The sequence below is a fragment of the Carcharhinus amblyrhynchos genome, chromosome 12, assembly GCF_965287045.1.
Source record: "Carcharhinus amblyrhynchos chromosome 12, sCarAmb.v2.hapA, whole genome shotgun sequence".
NCBI classification, from domain to species: domain Eukaryota; kingdom Metazoa; phylum Chordata; class Chondrichthyes; order Carcharhiniformes; family Carcharhinidae; genus Carcharhinus; species Carcharhinus amblyrhynchos.
In genome coordinates, this window is record NC_137335.1 from 5,716,719 (window position 1) to 5,732,545 (window position 15,827).

General features: G+C 41.9%; 1 protein-coding gene across 4 annotated transcripts in view; it reads left to right on the plus strand.

Moving 5' to 3' along the window:
- Positions 1–15,827, plus strand: part of tasp1 (taspase, threonine aspartase, 1) — an 81,775-nt gene that overhangs the window by 30,358 nt on the left and 35,590 nt on the right. For 2 of the 4 annotated variants that reach the window (XR_013888248.1, XM_080200010.1), the window contains exons 8-9: positions 9,599–9,718; positions 12,892–12,957. Coding sequence is in view for 2 of the 4 variants with exons in the window: in XM_080200010.1 (XP_080056136.1) it covers positions 9,599–9,718; positions 12,892–12,957 (186 nt within the window). In the remaining 2 variants the exon portion in view is untranslated. Of the gene's footprint in view, positions 1–9,598; positions 9,719–12,891; positions 12,971–15,827 lie in introns of all 4 variants that reach the window. The other 2 variants (XR_013888249.1, XM_080200009.1) reach the window with 1 other exon arrangement.

Genomic DNA, 15,827 nt, shown 5'->3' on the forward strand with positions numbered 1-15,827 from the left:
CTTCTGGTGGCTTGAATCTTTTCTAAAAATGATGGGTGTACACCCACTCTCCCCCTGCCTTCCCCCAACCCTGAACTACTCCTGCAGTGGTGAATACAGCCCTGAGGTGGTCAATAGTTGGCTGGTCCTCAGCTGGTCTGGCTTTCTTGTGACTCCAGATCCACAGGCATTTTAGATCAAAGGTATTTAGGGATGAACACCCGCATTCCATGAAAGAATAAAGGGAACAAAATGTGTGGCACACTCTGGGAACTGCATTAGAATGTCAGCCATGATGTTTGTGCTTGTGTTCTTGCATGTGAATTTAATATTCAGCTGGAAGAGTTGACATGAAGGTTTCCAACAGGCCATAGCTTTACAGTCTGATAAAATAAAAGTGAAATACTGCAGATGATGAAAACCTGAAATAAAAGCAATCTGCTGGAAAGATTTAGGTCATGTAGCATCAATAAAGAGAGAAATAGTTAACAATTCAAGTCCCTATTACTCTTCTGCTTTGAATAAGGGTCAGTGATCTGCAAGGGTGGACAGAATGTAACATAGCAAAATTAGCAGATGATACTAAAATAGATGGGAAATTAGGCAATGAAGAGGATATAAAGATTTTACAGATGGATATAGCTAGGCCAAGAGAATGGGTCAAATTTTGGCGGATAGAGTTTAATGTGCGGAAGTGTGAGGTTGTCCATATTGGCAGAAAAAATAGGCAAATTATTACTTAAATGGAAAGCAGATTCAAAATGCGTGTGGGCAGAGGGATCTGGGTGTCTGTGTTCATGAATCACAAAGTCAGTATGCAGGTGCAGCATGTAATAAAAAAGACAAATGGAATGTTGGCTTTTATTATTAAGGGATTGGGAATATAAAAGTAGAGAACTGTTATTGTAATTGTATAGGGTGTTGGTGGGACCACATCTGGAGTATTGTGTCCATTTTTGATCTCCTTAATTGAGGAAGGGTGTGGTGGCATCAGAGACAGTTCAAAGGCGGTTCACCAGATTGATTCCAGGGATGAAAGGGTGGATGGAGAGATTAAATTTTTTTAGGCTCATACCTCTTGGAGTTTACAAGGATGAGAGGAGATCTCATTGGAGTATATAAAATTTTAAAAGGGAAAGGGATTGATAAATGTAGACCAAATGGGGCAATCTGGAACAAGAGGTATAGGTTGAGAGGTGTGGATTTAACATAGATGAGAAAGAACTACTTTTCACAGAGGGTGATAAATTTTGGAGCGTGCTACCCCACAGCGTGGTGGAGTCTGAATCATTAAATGGTTTCAAGAAGGAGATAGATATACTTCAATAAAAACGGGATAAGCGAACATGAGCAGGTGGGGAAGTGGATTTGAGATCAGGGAGAGATCAGCCATGGTCTGAATGGCAGAGCAGGTTTAAAGGGCTGAATTTGCCTACTTCTGCTCCTAATTCTTATGTTCCTATGTTCCATACAGATTCAAATGTTAACTCTGTTTCTCTCTCCACAGATGCTGCCAGACCAGCCAAGTCTTTCCAGCATTTTGTTTTTATTTACAATCTAGTGTTTTGGTCAAATGTCATATGAAATACAAGGAGGCTGCAAGTGGTTGAATGCATAATTTCTAAAGTGGCAATGTCTTCCACTGTCAGGTCTAAGGAGGGTTACATAGTTGGTAACCAGATCTGTGTCAATCTATTTTTATGAAGGGAAACTTGTGATGTGTTAGGTTTGATGTTTTGTATTCTATTTAACGATAATATAAATCTCTGTCAGAGTTGAGGTTTATCCTGGCATTGGTGTTTGCTTGCTTTGGCTCAGCTGTCTAAAGGGCATGTGTTTGCAGTAATTTGAACCTCTTGAAGAAGTAGCATGGTCTCAGTTTGGCCTATCTTGCATCGGCAAAATGGAATGATAAGCAGATACAATTGGGTAATGTTTTTCCATAACAACTTTATTGCTGAACATTGCCTAATATATCTAGCTCCATCTTGTGACTTAATGCACTTTATGAAATAAAAGATGGCAGTGTTCATTGCCAGACACTAGCAGTTTGGATAATGAAACTTACTGCAAATAAGGATCCATTTTGGAAATTTATATATTTAAATTTTACATTTTTAATAAATATCGCTGAAGTAGAAGACATTTGTCCAAGAATCTTTATAAGAACATAAGAAATAGGAGCAGGAGTAGGCCATCCAGCCCTTCGAGCCTGCCCCGCCATTCAATAAGAACATGGCTGATCTATCGTGTCTCAGTTCCACATTCCACATTAGGTTTACTAAGCTGATACCGGAGTTGAGGGGGTTGAGCTATGAATAAACTGGGCTTGTACTCGTTAGAGTTTAGAAGAATGAGAGGAGATCTCATTGAGACGTATAAGATGATGAATGGGATGGATAGGATAGAGGTGGAAAGACTCTTCCCGCTCAAAAAAGACAATAGGACTAGGGGGCACAGCCTCAAGATAAAAGGGGGGCGGTTTAGAACGGAGTTGAGGAGGAACTTCTTCACTCAAAGGGTGGTGAATCTCTGGAATTCTCTGCCCGTTGAAGTGGTGGAGGCTGCCTCGCTAAATATTTTTAAGACGCGGGTTGATGGGTTTTTGATAGGAGAGGGGATTAAGGGTTATGGGGAGAGGGCGGGAAAGTGGAACTGAGCAGCGACAGATCAGCCATGATCTTATTGAATGGCGGGGCAGGGTCAAAGGGCTGGATGGCCTACTCCTGCTCCTATTTCTTATGTTCCCGCCCTCTCCCCATAACCCTTAATCCCCTCGCTTATCAGAAACCCATCAACCCGCGTCTTAAAAATATTTAGCGAGGCAGCCTCCACCACCTCAACGGGCAGAGAATTCCAGAGATTCACCACCCTTTGAGTGAAGAAGTTCCTCCTCAACTCCATTCTAAACCGCCCCCCCTTTATCTTGAGGCTGTGCCCCCTAGTCCTACTGTCCTTTCTGAGCGGGAAGAGTCTATCCACCTCTATCCTATCCATCCATTCATCATCTTGTACGTCTCAATGAGATCTCCCCTCATTCTTCTAAACTCTAACGAGTACAAGCCTAGTTTATTCAGCCTCTCCTCATAGCTCAACCCCCTCAACTCCGGCATCAGCCTAGTAAACCTCCTCTGCACTCCCTCCAAAGCCAAAATATCCTTGCGTAAGTACGGCGCCCAAAACTGCACACAGTACTCCAGCTGCGGCCTCACCAATGCCCTATACAGCCGCAGCAAGACCTCACTACTTTTATATTCAATCCCCCTCGCTATGAAGGCCAGCATCCCATTTGCCTTCCTGACCACCTGCTGCACCTGCAGGCTGGGTTTTTGCGACTCATGCACAAGGACCCCGAGGTCCCTCTGCACCGTCGCCTGCTGCAGTTTTTCGCCCCGTAAGTAATAGTCCTTCCTACCATTATCCCTGCCAAAGTGGACCACCTCGCACTTGCCAACATTAAATTCCATTTGCCATTTCCTGGTCCATTCGCCCAGTCTATCTAGATCCTTCTGCAGACTCTCCACGCCCTCCGCGCAATTTGCCGTTCCACCAATCTTGGTGTCATCGGCAAATTTCGACACCCTACACTCGGTTCCCTCCTCCAGATCATCTATATAAATGGTAAATAGCTGAGGCCCCAGCACCGACCCCTGGGGCACTCCACTAGTCACCAATCGCCAATCCGAATAGCACCTATTAACCCCCACTCTCTGTCTCCGATTTGACAACCAATCCTCTATCCACGCTAACACCCTACCCCCAACTCCATGCCCCCTTACCTTCTGCAATAACCTCTTGTGAGGCACCTTGTCAAACGCCTTCTGAAAATCAAGAAAGACCACATCCACCGGCTCTCCTCTATCCACCGCCCTAGGCACATCCTCATAGAACTCCAATAAATTTGTCAGACACGACTTCCTGTTAACAAAACCGTGCTGCGTCTGCTCTATCAAGCAATTCCCCTCAAGATGCCTCGCTATTTCCTCCTTGATGACGGATTCTAACATTTTACCCACAACAGATGTTAAACTAACCGACCTATAATTCCCTGCCTTTTGCCTGGCACCCTTCTTAAACAACGGCGTAACATTAGCCGCTTTCCAATCTTCCGGCACTTCCCCGGAATCCAGCGACATCTGGAAAATAACCACCAAGGCATCCACTATCACCTCCGCCATTTCTTTCAGAACCCTCGGATGCATTCCATCCGGTCCTGGGGACTTGTCCACAATCAGCCCCTCCAGTCTGTCGAGCACCACCTCTCTAGTAACAATAATGTCATCGAGACCCTCCAGTCCTACCACCTTTCCATCGCTAACACCCGGCAAATTATTCACGTCTTCCTCCGTGAAGACTGAAACAAACACGTTATTCAAGACCTCAGCCATTTCCCCATCCCCTACCACTAAGTCCCCCCTCTCATCCTGTAAGGGTCCAACGTTCACCCTAGCCAGCCTCTTCCTTTTTATATATTTATAAAAACTCTTGCTATCCTTTTTTATATTAAGCGCTAGCCCAGCATCATAGTTTCTCCTACCCTTCTTTATCAACTTCTTTGTCAATCTTTGTTGACATTTAAACCTCTCCCAATCCTCTTCTCGCCCACTACTCTTAGCTACTCTAAATGCCGCCGCTTTTAATTTAACACTTTCCTTCACCTCCTTCGTTATCCACGGCTTGTTACCTCTCCTCCTATAGTACGATTTGATTTAGCTGGAGTTGTGCATTATTCCTTATCTGGTTGCTCTTAGACTATGATGTAGAGATGCCAGCGTTGGACTGGGATGAACACAGTAAGAAGTCTCACAACACCAGGTTAAAGTCCGACAGGTTTATGTGGTAGCACGAGCTTTTGGAGCAGCGCTGCGAAAGCTCATGTGACCAAATAAACCTGTTGGACTTTAACCTGGTGTTGTGAGACTACTTATTCTTAAACTGTGTACTTGTTTCTTAATGCACTGAATGGGAGTAGAGAATATTTTCTGGTGTCTGTAATGAAGATGCATTATTTTTGGGCACATGATCTCATGCTATTTCTTGTCTTACCTCGAACACTATCTGCTAGTGCAAGGACAGGGAGGTTGGTTGTGGAAATGTAGGGACGCTGGTGGTGTTTAGCAAGTCACTGGCTCAAATTGCCAATGCCCTAGCTGGAATCCTGAGTACTGGATAGGAGGTGGCTGAAAATACATTGGCAATAACAAAGAATAGTAGATGTATTAAAGTTGGGTCTTTGCTGAATGTAGTGAGGTTTTCTTCTGAATTCCATCTTCATTTTGTTGTCCCCCCCCCAGCTTTTGCTGCAAACGTTAATTGGATCTTATAAAAACAGGAGCTAATTTCTGTATGACTCCAACAGATGCAGTTTAAAACTATGGCCCTACTGCCTTTTCACTGTGGTCACACGGCTGGTATTTCTCATAAATGCTTAGTAGCTACTAACAACTACGTGTTTCCTTTCACTTATTATTTGAGGTGCTCTCGAGTTTGAAATTTGCAGCTGTCTGTCTTTTCATAGCAGTTTATCACCATCATAGTAAGAAATGGTGAAGTAAATAGACTGTTTGTAATCTGCTTGGCATGTCTACGAGATGTAGAATAAGTTGATAACATTTCCGAAAGTAATTGGCCTGCCTTTTGAATGCAGTCTGCTCTTTGTGGTTATCATGATGTGGGTATGCCGGCGTTGGACTGGCGTAAACACAGTAAAAAGTCTGACAACACCAGGTTTTAGTCCAACCTATTTATTTGATAATATACTCACTAGCTTTCGGGTTAGCCCCTTCACCTGACGAAGGGGCTAACCCGAAAGCTAGTGAGTATATTATCAAATAAATAGGTTGGACTAAAACCTGGTGTTGTCAGACTTTTTACTTTGTGGTTATCCCAGGACAGGTCACTATTATTGTTATTCCTTCACTAGCCAGTAGGTGGGGATATTTGAGTGGCACAGTTGATACAATGATTAAAAGTTTTTTCTCTTCCAGCTATTTACACAAATACCTTGTGCTGATTTTAGACACTTGGGCTAGAAATTAATTATGGGTTTTGGATGGGGAGAGAAAGGAAGGAGGTTTTTTTCCCCTTGTGAGAAAAGCTCGGCATTTGTGCTATTGTGTGATGCAGTGATACAGTTCACCAACTTACTGAGACACGCCAGTACTTAAAGTTTATTTATTAGTGTCACAAGTACGCTTACATTATCACTGCAATGAAGTTATCGTGAAAATCCCTAATCAGCACCTGTTTGGGTACGCTGAGGGAGAATTTAGCAAGGCTACTGCACCTAACCAGTGTGCCTTTCGGACTGTGGAAAGAAACCGGAGCACAAGGAGGAAACCCGTGCAGACATGGGGAGAACGTGCAGACTCCACACAGACAACGACCCAAGCCAGGAATCGAACCTGGGTCTCTGGCGCTGTGAGGTAGCAGTGCTAACCACTGTGTATTTAGCCCTCTGTTGTAGTTCTTTCTGAAATTATCAGTTTTTTTATTATTCATCATTAATCTGGTGAATTAACATTTTGGGTATTTGCAGTATTCTACTTTTGATTGGCCAGCTCCTCTTTGTGCAATAAGCATTTTGCATGATTAGACTGATGACATTTAAATCACTATGTTGGTATAGAGCTACCCAGAGTTTTCAAATTTGTGATAATTTATTTTCTGGCAAATAAATTCTCCAGTTATAAATTGGGCAAGATTCATTCCACTGTGGGTGGAAAAAAAAGTTGTATTGCCTTTCAATTTCTGAATGGAGACTGAAAAGTAAAATAGTTTGCCGTTCACTTAGAAATATGTAACTGAATGATCCTCAAAACATTTTTAAAAGTTGTACGACCACTTTTGGACATCAAATAAAAAACGGCCAACACCATTATTGTAGGAACGTAGCAAATACGATTTGGTCATTCAGCCCCTCAAGCCCAGTATGTCATTCAGTTAGGTCATGGTTGATCTGTCTTTGCCTAACAAACATCTATTAGTCTACGTAGTTGTTATTTTTAAAATTTTTCAACTGATCCAGCCTCTGCAGTTTTTAAGGGGAGTTCCAGATTTCGATTACCCTACATGTTATGAAGTGCTTCCTGACATCACCCTTGAACAGCTTAGATCTGACTTTAAGTTCATGACCCCCCCACCCCGCTGCTCACCATTCCCTAGAGGAAATAATTTCTCTATCTACCCTATCAACTCCTAATCATTTTATAAATACCTCAATTAGATCCCCCTCAGTTTTCTGTACTCTAGAGAATACAAGCCTAGCCTATAGAAGCTATTTCTCATAATTTAACCTTTTTTAGCTACAGTATCACTGTAATGAATCTGTGCTGAATCTCACCAAGCCCAGTATACCATTTGAGGTGTGGCACGCAGAACTAAATATAGTCTTTAACTGTAAAATGATTTCCTCTTTTGTTTACTGATCCCTTTGAATTAAAATCGAGAAAGGCAAGTCATATTTCTTATTTATTTCATTTAATTTTATGTCTGTAGGCCTGTACACTACATTTTTGCTGTGGCACTTCTACTGTTTATTTTCACTGTCGTGATAGTACAGGGAGTAACATTTTATATACATGTGAAGATCAGTATTGCTGAATTAACCACTGCTATAGTACTGGTAGAATTCAAATATTTTACTCGAAATGCATAGGGAAAGAATAGGTGTTGAGGAGTTTTGGAATTTAACACAGAATTGCATGTGGCACACGTAGGTAATAATTATAAAATTGAAAAAAAAACTAACTTTGACATCGAAATAATGCGCAGAAAACTGGATATGCTACTGAATATTCACAGATTTGTATTAAAAGCACCAATTAATATTGCATTGTGAAGTCGGAATGAAATATTACTACTAATTTCAATGAAAAGGTATCAATTTTTGTACAGTGATATCCTTCACTTATTTTTAAAAAAAAGTAATTCCTCTCCTGCAAAATAAGATTTAATGTATTTGAATTTGCATTCAGGAAATTCTGCCAAGTCTACGACCACTTTCACTCTGGTTGCCCATGCTTTGGTGACAGGAAATGGGACATTCAGTCCACAGGACTGAAGGAGTGCCGCGCTAATGGGTGGCACCATCTTTTGAAGAGGGGCAAGCTAAAATGAGAGCACCCCTTCCAGATTGGATGGATGTTTAAAAAATGACTTTTTGTATCTTGGGGCGGCACAGTGGTTAGCACTGCTGCCTCACAGTGCCAGGGACCTGTGTTCGATTCTGGCCTTGGGTCTCTGTATGGAGTCTGCACGTTCTCCCTGTGTCTGCCTAGGTTTCCTCCGGGTGCTCCAGTTTCTTCCCACAGTCCAAAGATGTGCGGGTTAGGTTGATTGGCCACAGTACCTTGCTCCTAATATCAGGGATTAGCAGGGTAAACGAGGGTTATGGGAATAGGACCTGTATGGGATTGTGGTCGGTACAGACTCGAAGAGCCAAATGATGGCCTCCTGTACTGTAGGGATTCAATGATTCTATAACTTCAATCAGGCCATTGAAGTTGGCCTTTTGGAAAACGAAATCCCTGATTAAGGAGTCAATTGATGGGCCAATCAGAGTCTTTTCCTTGTATTTAACAGGAAGTATCAGTTCTTCTGGCACTTCCGACGTAGACTGCTGACTGATAGTGCTCTACGTACTGCTGTTGGAATTGTAAATAAAGGGATTTTGGTGAAGGGACTCCTGCCTCTGAAGACTTATTACAATATCTTTTGGCACTATTCAAAGAAAAGCCAAGTTTTACAGTGTCGTGGCTAGCATCTATCTGGAATACAGAGAGAGTAGGAGGGAGCTCAAACGGGGAGTTAGAAGGGCAAAAAGGGGGCACGAAATGGCTTTAGCAGACAGGATTAAGGTAAATCCAAAGGCATTTCACTCCTATGTCAGGAACAAAAGGGTGGTTAGAGGAAAAATCGGTCCTCTTAGGGACAGAGGAGGGGAACGGTGCTTAGAGTCCGAAGGAATGGGGGAGATCCTGAATGAATACTCACAATGTTGAAATGGCGGCGTGGGCTCGTTGGGCTGAAGGGCCTGTTTCCCGTGCTGTGTTGTTCTTCGTTCTTTGTTCTTTCACTTAACACTGAAACCCTGGCGGCGCAGTGGTTAGCACTGCTGCCTCACAACACGAGGGACCCAGGTTCGATTCCTGCTTGTGTCACTGGCTGTGCGGAGTCTGCACTTTCTCCCTGTGTCTGTGCGGGTTTCTTCCAGTTGCCTCCCACAGTCTGAAAGATCTGCTGGTTAGGTGCATTGGCCATGCTAAATTCTCTCTCAGTGTACCTGAACGGGTGGCGGAGGGTGGCAACTAGGGGATTTTCACATTAGCTTCGTTGCAGCATTCATGTAAGCCTACCCGTGACACTAATAAATAAAACTTTAAACTGAAATAGATTATCTGGTCATTTATCACAGTGCTTTTGTCATACCTGTCAGTGTAAAATTTGGCACCATTGCAGCGCTGACAAAGTAACTGGTTTCAATGCATTATGAGGTGCTTAAAAATGTTCCTGAAAGATGACTTTATTGATGGAAGTTTATTTTTCTTTGTGTTTTATAGCATGTTATTTTGTAATCTTGAAATTCTAAATATGTATTTGGATCTCTGTTTTCTTTTAGACTAATGTCACAGCTTCACTTGATACTGTTGGGGCAGTAGTTGTGGACCATGCAGGAAATGTTGCTGCCGCTGTTTCCAGTGGAGGTCTGGCAATGAAGCATCCTGGGAGAGTTGGCCAAGTAAATATGCTCCTTTTATTTGTACGATATGTGTATTAACAACTACTTAGACTAATAGATGTTTGTTAGGCAAAGACAGATCAACCATGACCTAACTGAATGACTCAGTCAAGAAATAAAATCACCTTTGATGCTAGATGCCAACAGCAGTAAACAGATGTACACCATGCACATTTATCATGTTGAAATTTGTACATTGAAAAACAAATTTATTGTATCATTATTTTAGGATATTAATCCTCACTTGGCTGCCTATTCACTCACATTTAATTAGATTGTGCTGCATTCAGAAGAAATATGTATGGTATTTTTGATGTGATTTAGTTCAACCTATCTTTAAAGGAAACTCATCCCCTTTATACCAGGAATACTGCAGACAAGTTGTCTCTAATCAGCTCTTGACAGCCTTAATGTCAAGATAATCAAATTATTGGATCTTTCAAGGATAATGGTTATTTTATATCTAAACTCCAGTTTATACTTTTCTATTCCATTTTAGTTGTTGCCAGGTAATTAAAGAAAACTGACACATGGCAGACGTCTGAGGTTCACATTATAACCATTTTGACACAGAGGTTAACATCATTGTCTGACCATTGCAAAGGGGTGGCAGAGTCATTAGTACTGCTGCCTCAGACCTGTCTGTGGAGTCTGCACATTCTCCCTGTGTCCGCGTGGGTTTCCTCTGAGTGCTCCGGTTTCCTCCCATGGTCCGAAAGATGTGTGGGTTAGGTACATTGGCTGTGCTAAATTCTCCCTCAGTGTACCCAAACAGGTGCCAGAGTGTGGCGACAAGGGGATTTTCACAGTAACTTCATTGCAGTGTTAATGTAAGCCTACTTGTGACACTAATAAATCAACTTTAAACAAGTGAATGTTGATCATTATGCATACATTTTTTAAAAAAAATTAACATGGAGACCGGTTCTCCGCTGTCTCTTGTTTTAACTGCATGAGGAAACTTGAGGCATTTGCAAGCTCACCTACAGAGCTTTAGTCAGAAGCTACTGAAAAGAATTTGAAGGATTCGGAGCTCTCTTCTGGTTTTGAAACTGCTCTGTAATTGTGCAAGTCTAATTATACTTGGATGAAAGCCAAGCCGGATACTATTGGGTTGCAGATCAAGCTACTCATGAGCCTGAGTGGAAAGATTGAAAGTTATGTATTTACTATGTTTTGGAGCAGATGGGACAAAGTGGTGGGCATTCCACAAAATCCCTGGTGCGGTGGTTTAGGACTTATTATTGCCCACATACCACACAGTCAGTCATGGCATGAATAATGGCACAGGGCTTGACTCACCGGAAACTTGATTATCTTATGGAAACTGCCTCTTTGCTATGTTGTAAGAAAATCCAAACCATAGCATTGTTACTTGCGCAACAATGGAATGTAAAAATTCTGACATTTCAAGCCCAGTTCAGAGGCAGTGAGAAACCTGTAAGGTTTTCTGACAATATAGAGTCACGAACCATGCTGATGTTACCTGTGATTTGTGGTGATGTGCAGTCTTTTCGGGAAGAGTCATGTGAAACCCCAGTGAGGAACCAGTCCAGTCGTCATATAAACAATTATTAAAGAATATTTATTAACTTAAAAGAAAAATATTCATGAAAGGGATTACAATACTCTAAGGCACTTAAGTACGTGAATAACTAAACACATACATGTATACTTTATGTAGAAATTACCCCTTATTCTAAAATATATCCACAATCCCTGAACTCACAAAGACTTCCTTTTCCCAAACAGCATGCAAATTAAGCAACACTAAGCCAAATCCAGTTTATAATTACCATGCAATACAGAGCTGCTGATCAACTCTGGGAAATGTCTTTTCCTGGTGCAGCAAAAATATTCAAACTGTCTTTATGAAGGTTTCCTGCAGCACCTTGGCTCTAAGACTTGTGTGCAACAATATGAGAAGTAAAAAATGTTACAGGACTACGTGGTTGTGAAATGGGTCTTAGCCTTCCGGCTATGAGATAGGTACTGGCCTGTTTGTTTCTGTGGGAGTTGTTATTTCAAACTCAAGGCAGCTGCCTACATGTCTCGAATTTCTTCCTTTTTGTGGCACTTAGCAGTTCTATAGTTCTAGATCACTCAGTCATTTAGATAAACTGTTTCTGCTTGGGGAACTTATCATTTCTATTGCAGTCATCTAAGTAATCTATCTCTACTCCTAGAGAAATTCACGCCTGACCATCTTTAGATGGTCACTGGAATGTCCTGATCACGTTCAGAAGCTTGCCTGCCCCTGGAAACGCTGGCTGTTACTGTTACTAGGCAGATTTCTACATTTCAGGCCTTTATAAATTCCTATCACTGCTGCTAAGCAAATCCTCGACCGTAGTAAAGAGCAGAAAGATGAAAAATTGGAAGAATGAATAAAAATACAGTAGAATGTAGGGTCTAAATGTTATTCTAGTCATTCATCGCTGCCAAAGGTTTGGGTGCATTGTGAAAATGTTAATTAAAGGATAGATCTGAATTGCATGCTGAATGGGTAGTATGTACAGTAAACGTTGTTATCCGGCATGCTACCAACTGGAATTCTCTACTAACCAGAATTTCTGATGTTCATCTAATGAATCGCCACTTTACCAACCAGAAGCAATTAAGTTATCAGGAACCTGTATCTATATACTGTATAATTTTATACTTTGTTTTAATGCAAAGGTTAGAAGTAAGAAGGACACTATTCTTTACTTCCTGAGTACTTGGTTTTAGTTTGTGCACTGTATTCCATTGGTTAATGGGACTCTCTGTTAACTAGCACCACCCATTCTTCTCGCTTATCAGATAATAGAGATTATACTACAACATAATTATAAAGCAAATTAGGGTGGCACAGTGTTAGCGAGGGACCTGGGTTCAATTCCTGGCTTGGGTCAAGGTCTGTATGGAGTTTGCATGTTCGCCCCATGTTTGTGTGGGTTTCCTCCGGATGCTTCAGTTTCCTCTCACAGTTTGAAAGAATGCTGGTTAGGTGCTTTGGCCTGAACAAATGTCAGAATGTGGCGACTAAAAGAATTTCACAGTAACTTCATTGCAGTGTTAATGTAAAAGCCTTACTTGTGACAAATAAAACTTTTAACTTTCTAGAAACAGTTTCTCTCTCTGTTGAAGTTTACTGGGAAATTTTCAACATTCTTGCCTGTATTTGTTTGCAGGCGGCTGTGTATGGCTGTGGTTGCTGGGCAGAAAATACAAGTGGCCCTAATGTGTATTCTACAGCTGTGAGTACATCAGGTATTCGCTACATGTGCAGACATTTTCCCTTTCTAACTATTTTTATTAATGTATGCTCCATTAAGTAAATAATGGGAGTAATGGTGTGTCAGTGTTTTGCTTTTAAACCTCTTTCCACCCATTATCTAAATGCACACTTGTTCTTCTATGGTGCCTTTATATTCACGAAAATACTCCTAAAATTGGGAGCTGGATCCATGCAGGAGTTCTTGGGAGATAGTCAAAAAAGCAGTGAAAGGTAGACTTTAAACACTCTTTTTTTCAGTTGGGGAGAGAAGTAGCCAGTGAATGTATTTAGGAAAATTTAAATTTGTAAGCAAGTGGTGGCCGAATGCTTTACAAATGATGGAATGGGTGGAAAAGAGTAGTGCACAGTTGATTGGAATTGGAAAAATAGGTTATGAACTGAAGGAACAGGGCTGAAAGAAATTAGAGATGGATTTACAAATCTGCCATGATTTGGAGATGCTGGCTTGGATTCGGGTAAGCGCAGTAAGAAGTCTCTCAACACTCGGTTAAAGTCCAACGGGTTTATTTGATAGCACAGGCTTTCAGAGTGTCGCTCCTTCAGGTGAGTGAAGAGTTGTATTCACAAACAGGACATTTATAGACACAAACTCAATTTACAAGATAATGGTTGGAATGTGAGTCTTTGCAGGCAATCAAATCTTAAAGGTACAGACCATGTGAGTGGAGAGAGGGTTAAGCACAGGTTAAAGAGATGTGTATTGTCTCCAGCCAGGACAGTTAGGTTATAGATAGCGTGACATAAGCCGAAGATCCTGGTTGAGCCCGTCCTCGTGTGCGGAACTTGGCTATCGGTTTCTACTCAGCAATTCTGCGTTGTGTGTCACGAAGGCCGCTTGGAGAATGCTTGCTCGAAGATCAGAGGCTGAATGCCCGTGACTGCTAAAGTGTTCCCCAACAGGAAGAGAACACTCCTGCCTGGTGATTGTCGCGCGGTGTTCATTCATCCATCCCCACACCCCCATTCCTTGCCATCAAACAACCGCACAACCTCAAATAGACCATAGACCAATAGTGCAAACTACACAGCCTTCAGGAGAATAGTGACCATGACACCACACAACCCTGCCACAGCAACCTCTGTAAGATGTGTCAGATCATCGACACGGATGCCATCATCTCACATGAGAACACCATCCACCAGATACACAATACATACTCTTGCGACTTGGCCAACGTTGTCTGCCTGATACGCTGCAGGAAAGGATGTCCCGAGGCATGGTACATTGGGGAAACCATGCAGACGCTATGACAACGGATGAATGAACACTGCTCACCAATCACCAGGCAGGAGTGTTCTCTTCCTGTCGGGGAACACTGCAGCAGTCACGGGCATTCAGCCTCCGATCTTCGGGTAAGCGTTCTCCAAGGCTGCCTTCGCAACACACAATAACGCAGAATCACTGAGCAGAAACTGATAGCCAAGTTCCGCACACATAAGGACAGCCTCAACCGGGATTTTGGATTCATGTCACACTATCTGTAACCCCCACGACTAGCCTGGGCTTGCAAAATCTCATTAACTGTCCTGGCTGGAGACAAGACACACCTCTTTAGATGCTTAACCCTCTCTTCACTCACATTGTCTGTACCTTTTCAGACTTGATTACCTGTAAAATCTCGCATTCCATCCATTATTTTGTAAATTAAGTTTGTGCCTATATATGTCTTGTTTATAAATTGGAACAAAGCTTTTGCTGACTGACAGAGAATGGAAAGGTTAGGGGTGTTGAATGGGACCTAGTATGTATTCAGATGTGAACAGTGGAGTACTGGATGAAGTAAAAGCTGGTGAAAAGCGCAACCCTGAAGGTCATGACTGCATGGGTGCCGTTTTTCGCCAGTGAGAGCAAGGAAATGACTGAGCTTGGGCCAGATTTGAAATTATAACGTTTTTTTGATTGCACCAAATTTCTGGAAAGCCAATCCCATGGATTCACCATTCCTTTACAAGAAGAAATGACACCATAACTGCATCTGCATCCATCTTGAATTAGTGTCACTTTATCCTGGAGTTTGCAGGAACAACTGCTTGTAGCAATTTTGGAATATTATTACATCACGAGGCTGTTAACAGGAGTCTAATCCAACATAAATTTAAGAGGCTTTTGCAGGTGAGAAGAGAGGAAAAGAGGGTTATGAACAGATTGAGCCTTGACGGCTGAATACGCGACCAGTGATGGTGATATGATTAAAATCGGGAATGCTGAAGGCCAGAATTGGAACTCCTGCGCTCGGACACCTTTTTCAAGCTTGTTAATCAGGCTGAAATCCTACAACATGTGGGGAAAGCCATATTTTTGGGTTTTTTGAGCATTACTGAATCCACACCATTCCCCTCGCCTCTCCAAGTGCATTAGCAACTAAAAATAGCCACCACAATGGGCTAGAAAATTGAATCCCTCAAAGCTCGCAATCAATGTGGTGAACTTGTAGCAAAACTAAATGGAGTATTAGAAACTATTGCAAAGAAAACACTGCCAAACAAGAGGCAGTATACTGTAGCTGTACAAGATCAAGGTTAAGCCACATCTAAATTGCCACGTCTCCCAGAAGCATCTGAATGATACAAAAGTGAAGGAGGCCATTTAACCCATCATTCTTTTGCCAGTTATTTGGAAGGGCCATCCAATAGGCCTCATTGCCCTAGTACACTTTTCTCAAGTCTCTTTTGAAAGTTATTACTGAGTCTTCTTGCACTACTACCCTTCCAGATAGCACATTGCAAATCATAACTTGCTACTTCAATATTTATAAAAAATTCTCATCTTGTCATTTTTTTCTTGCCAGTTACTGGGCTGCTAAGTAGCTGAGCACATGATTAGACCAT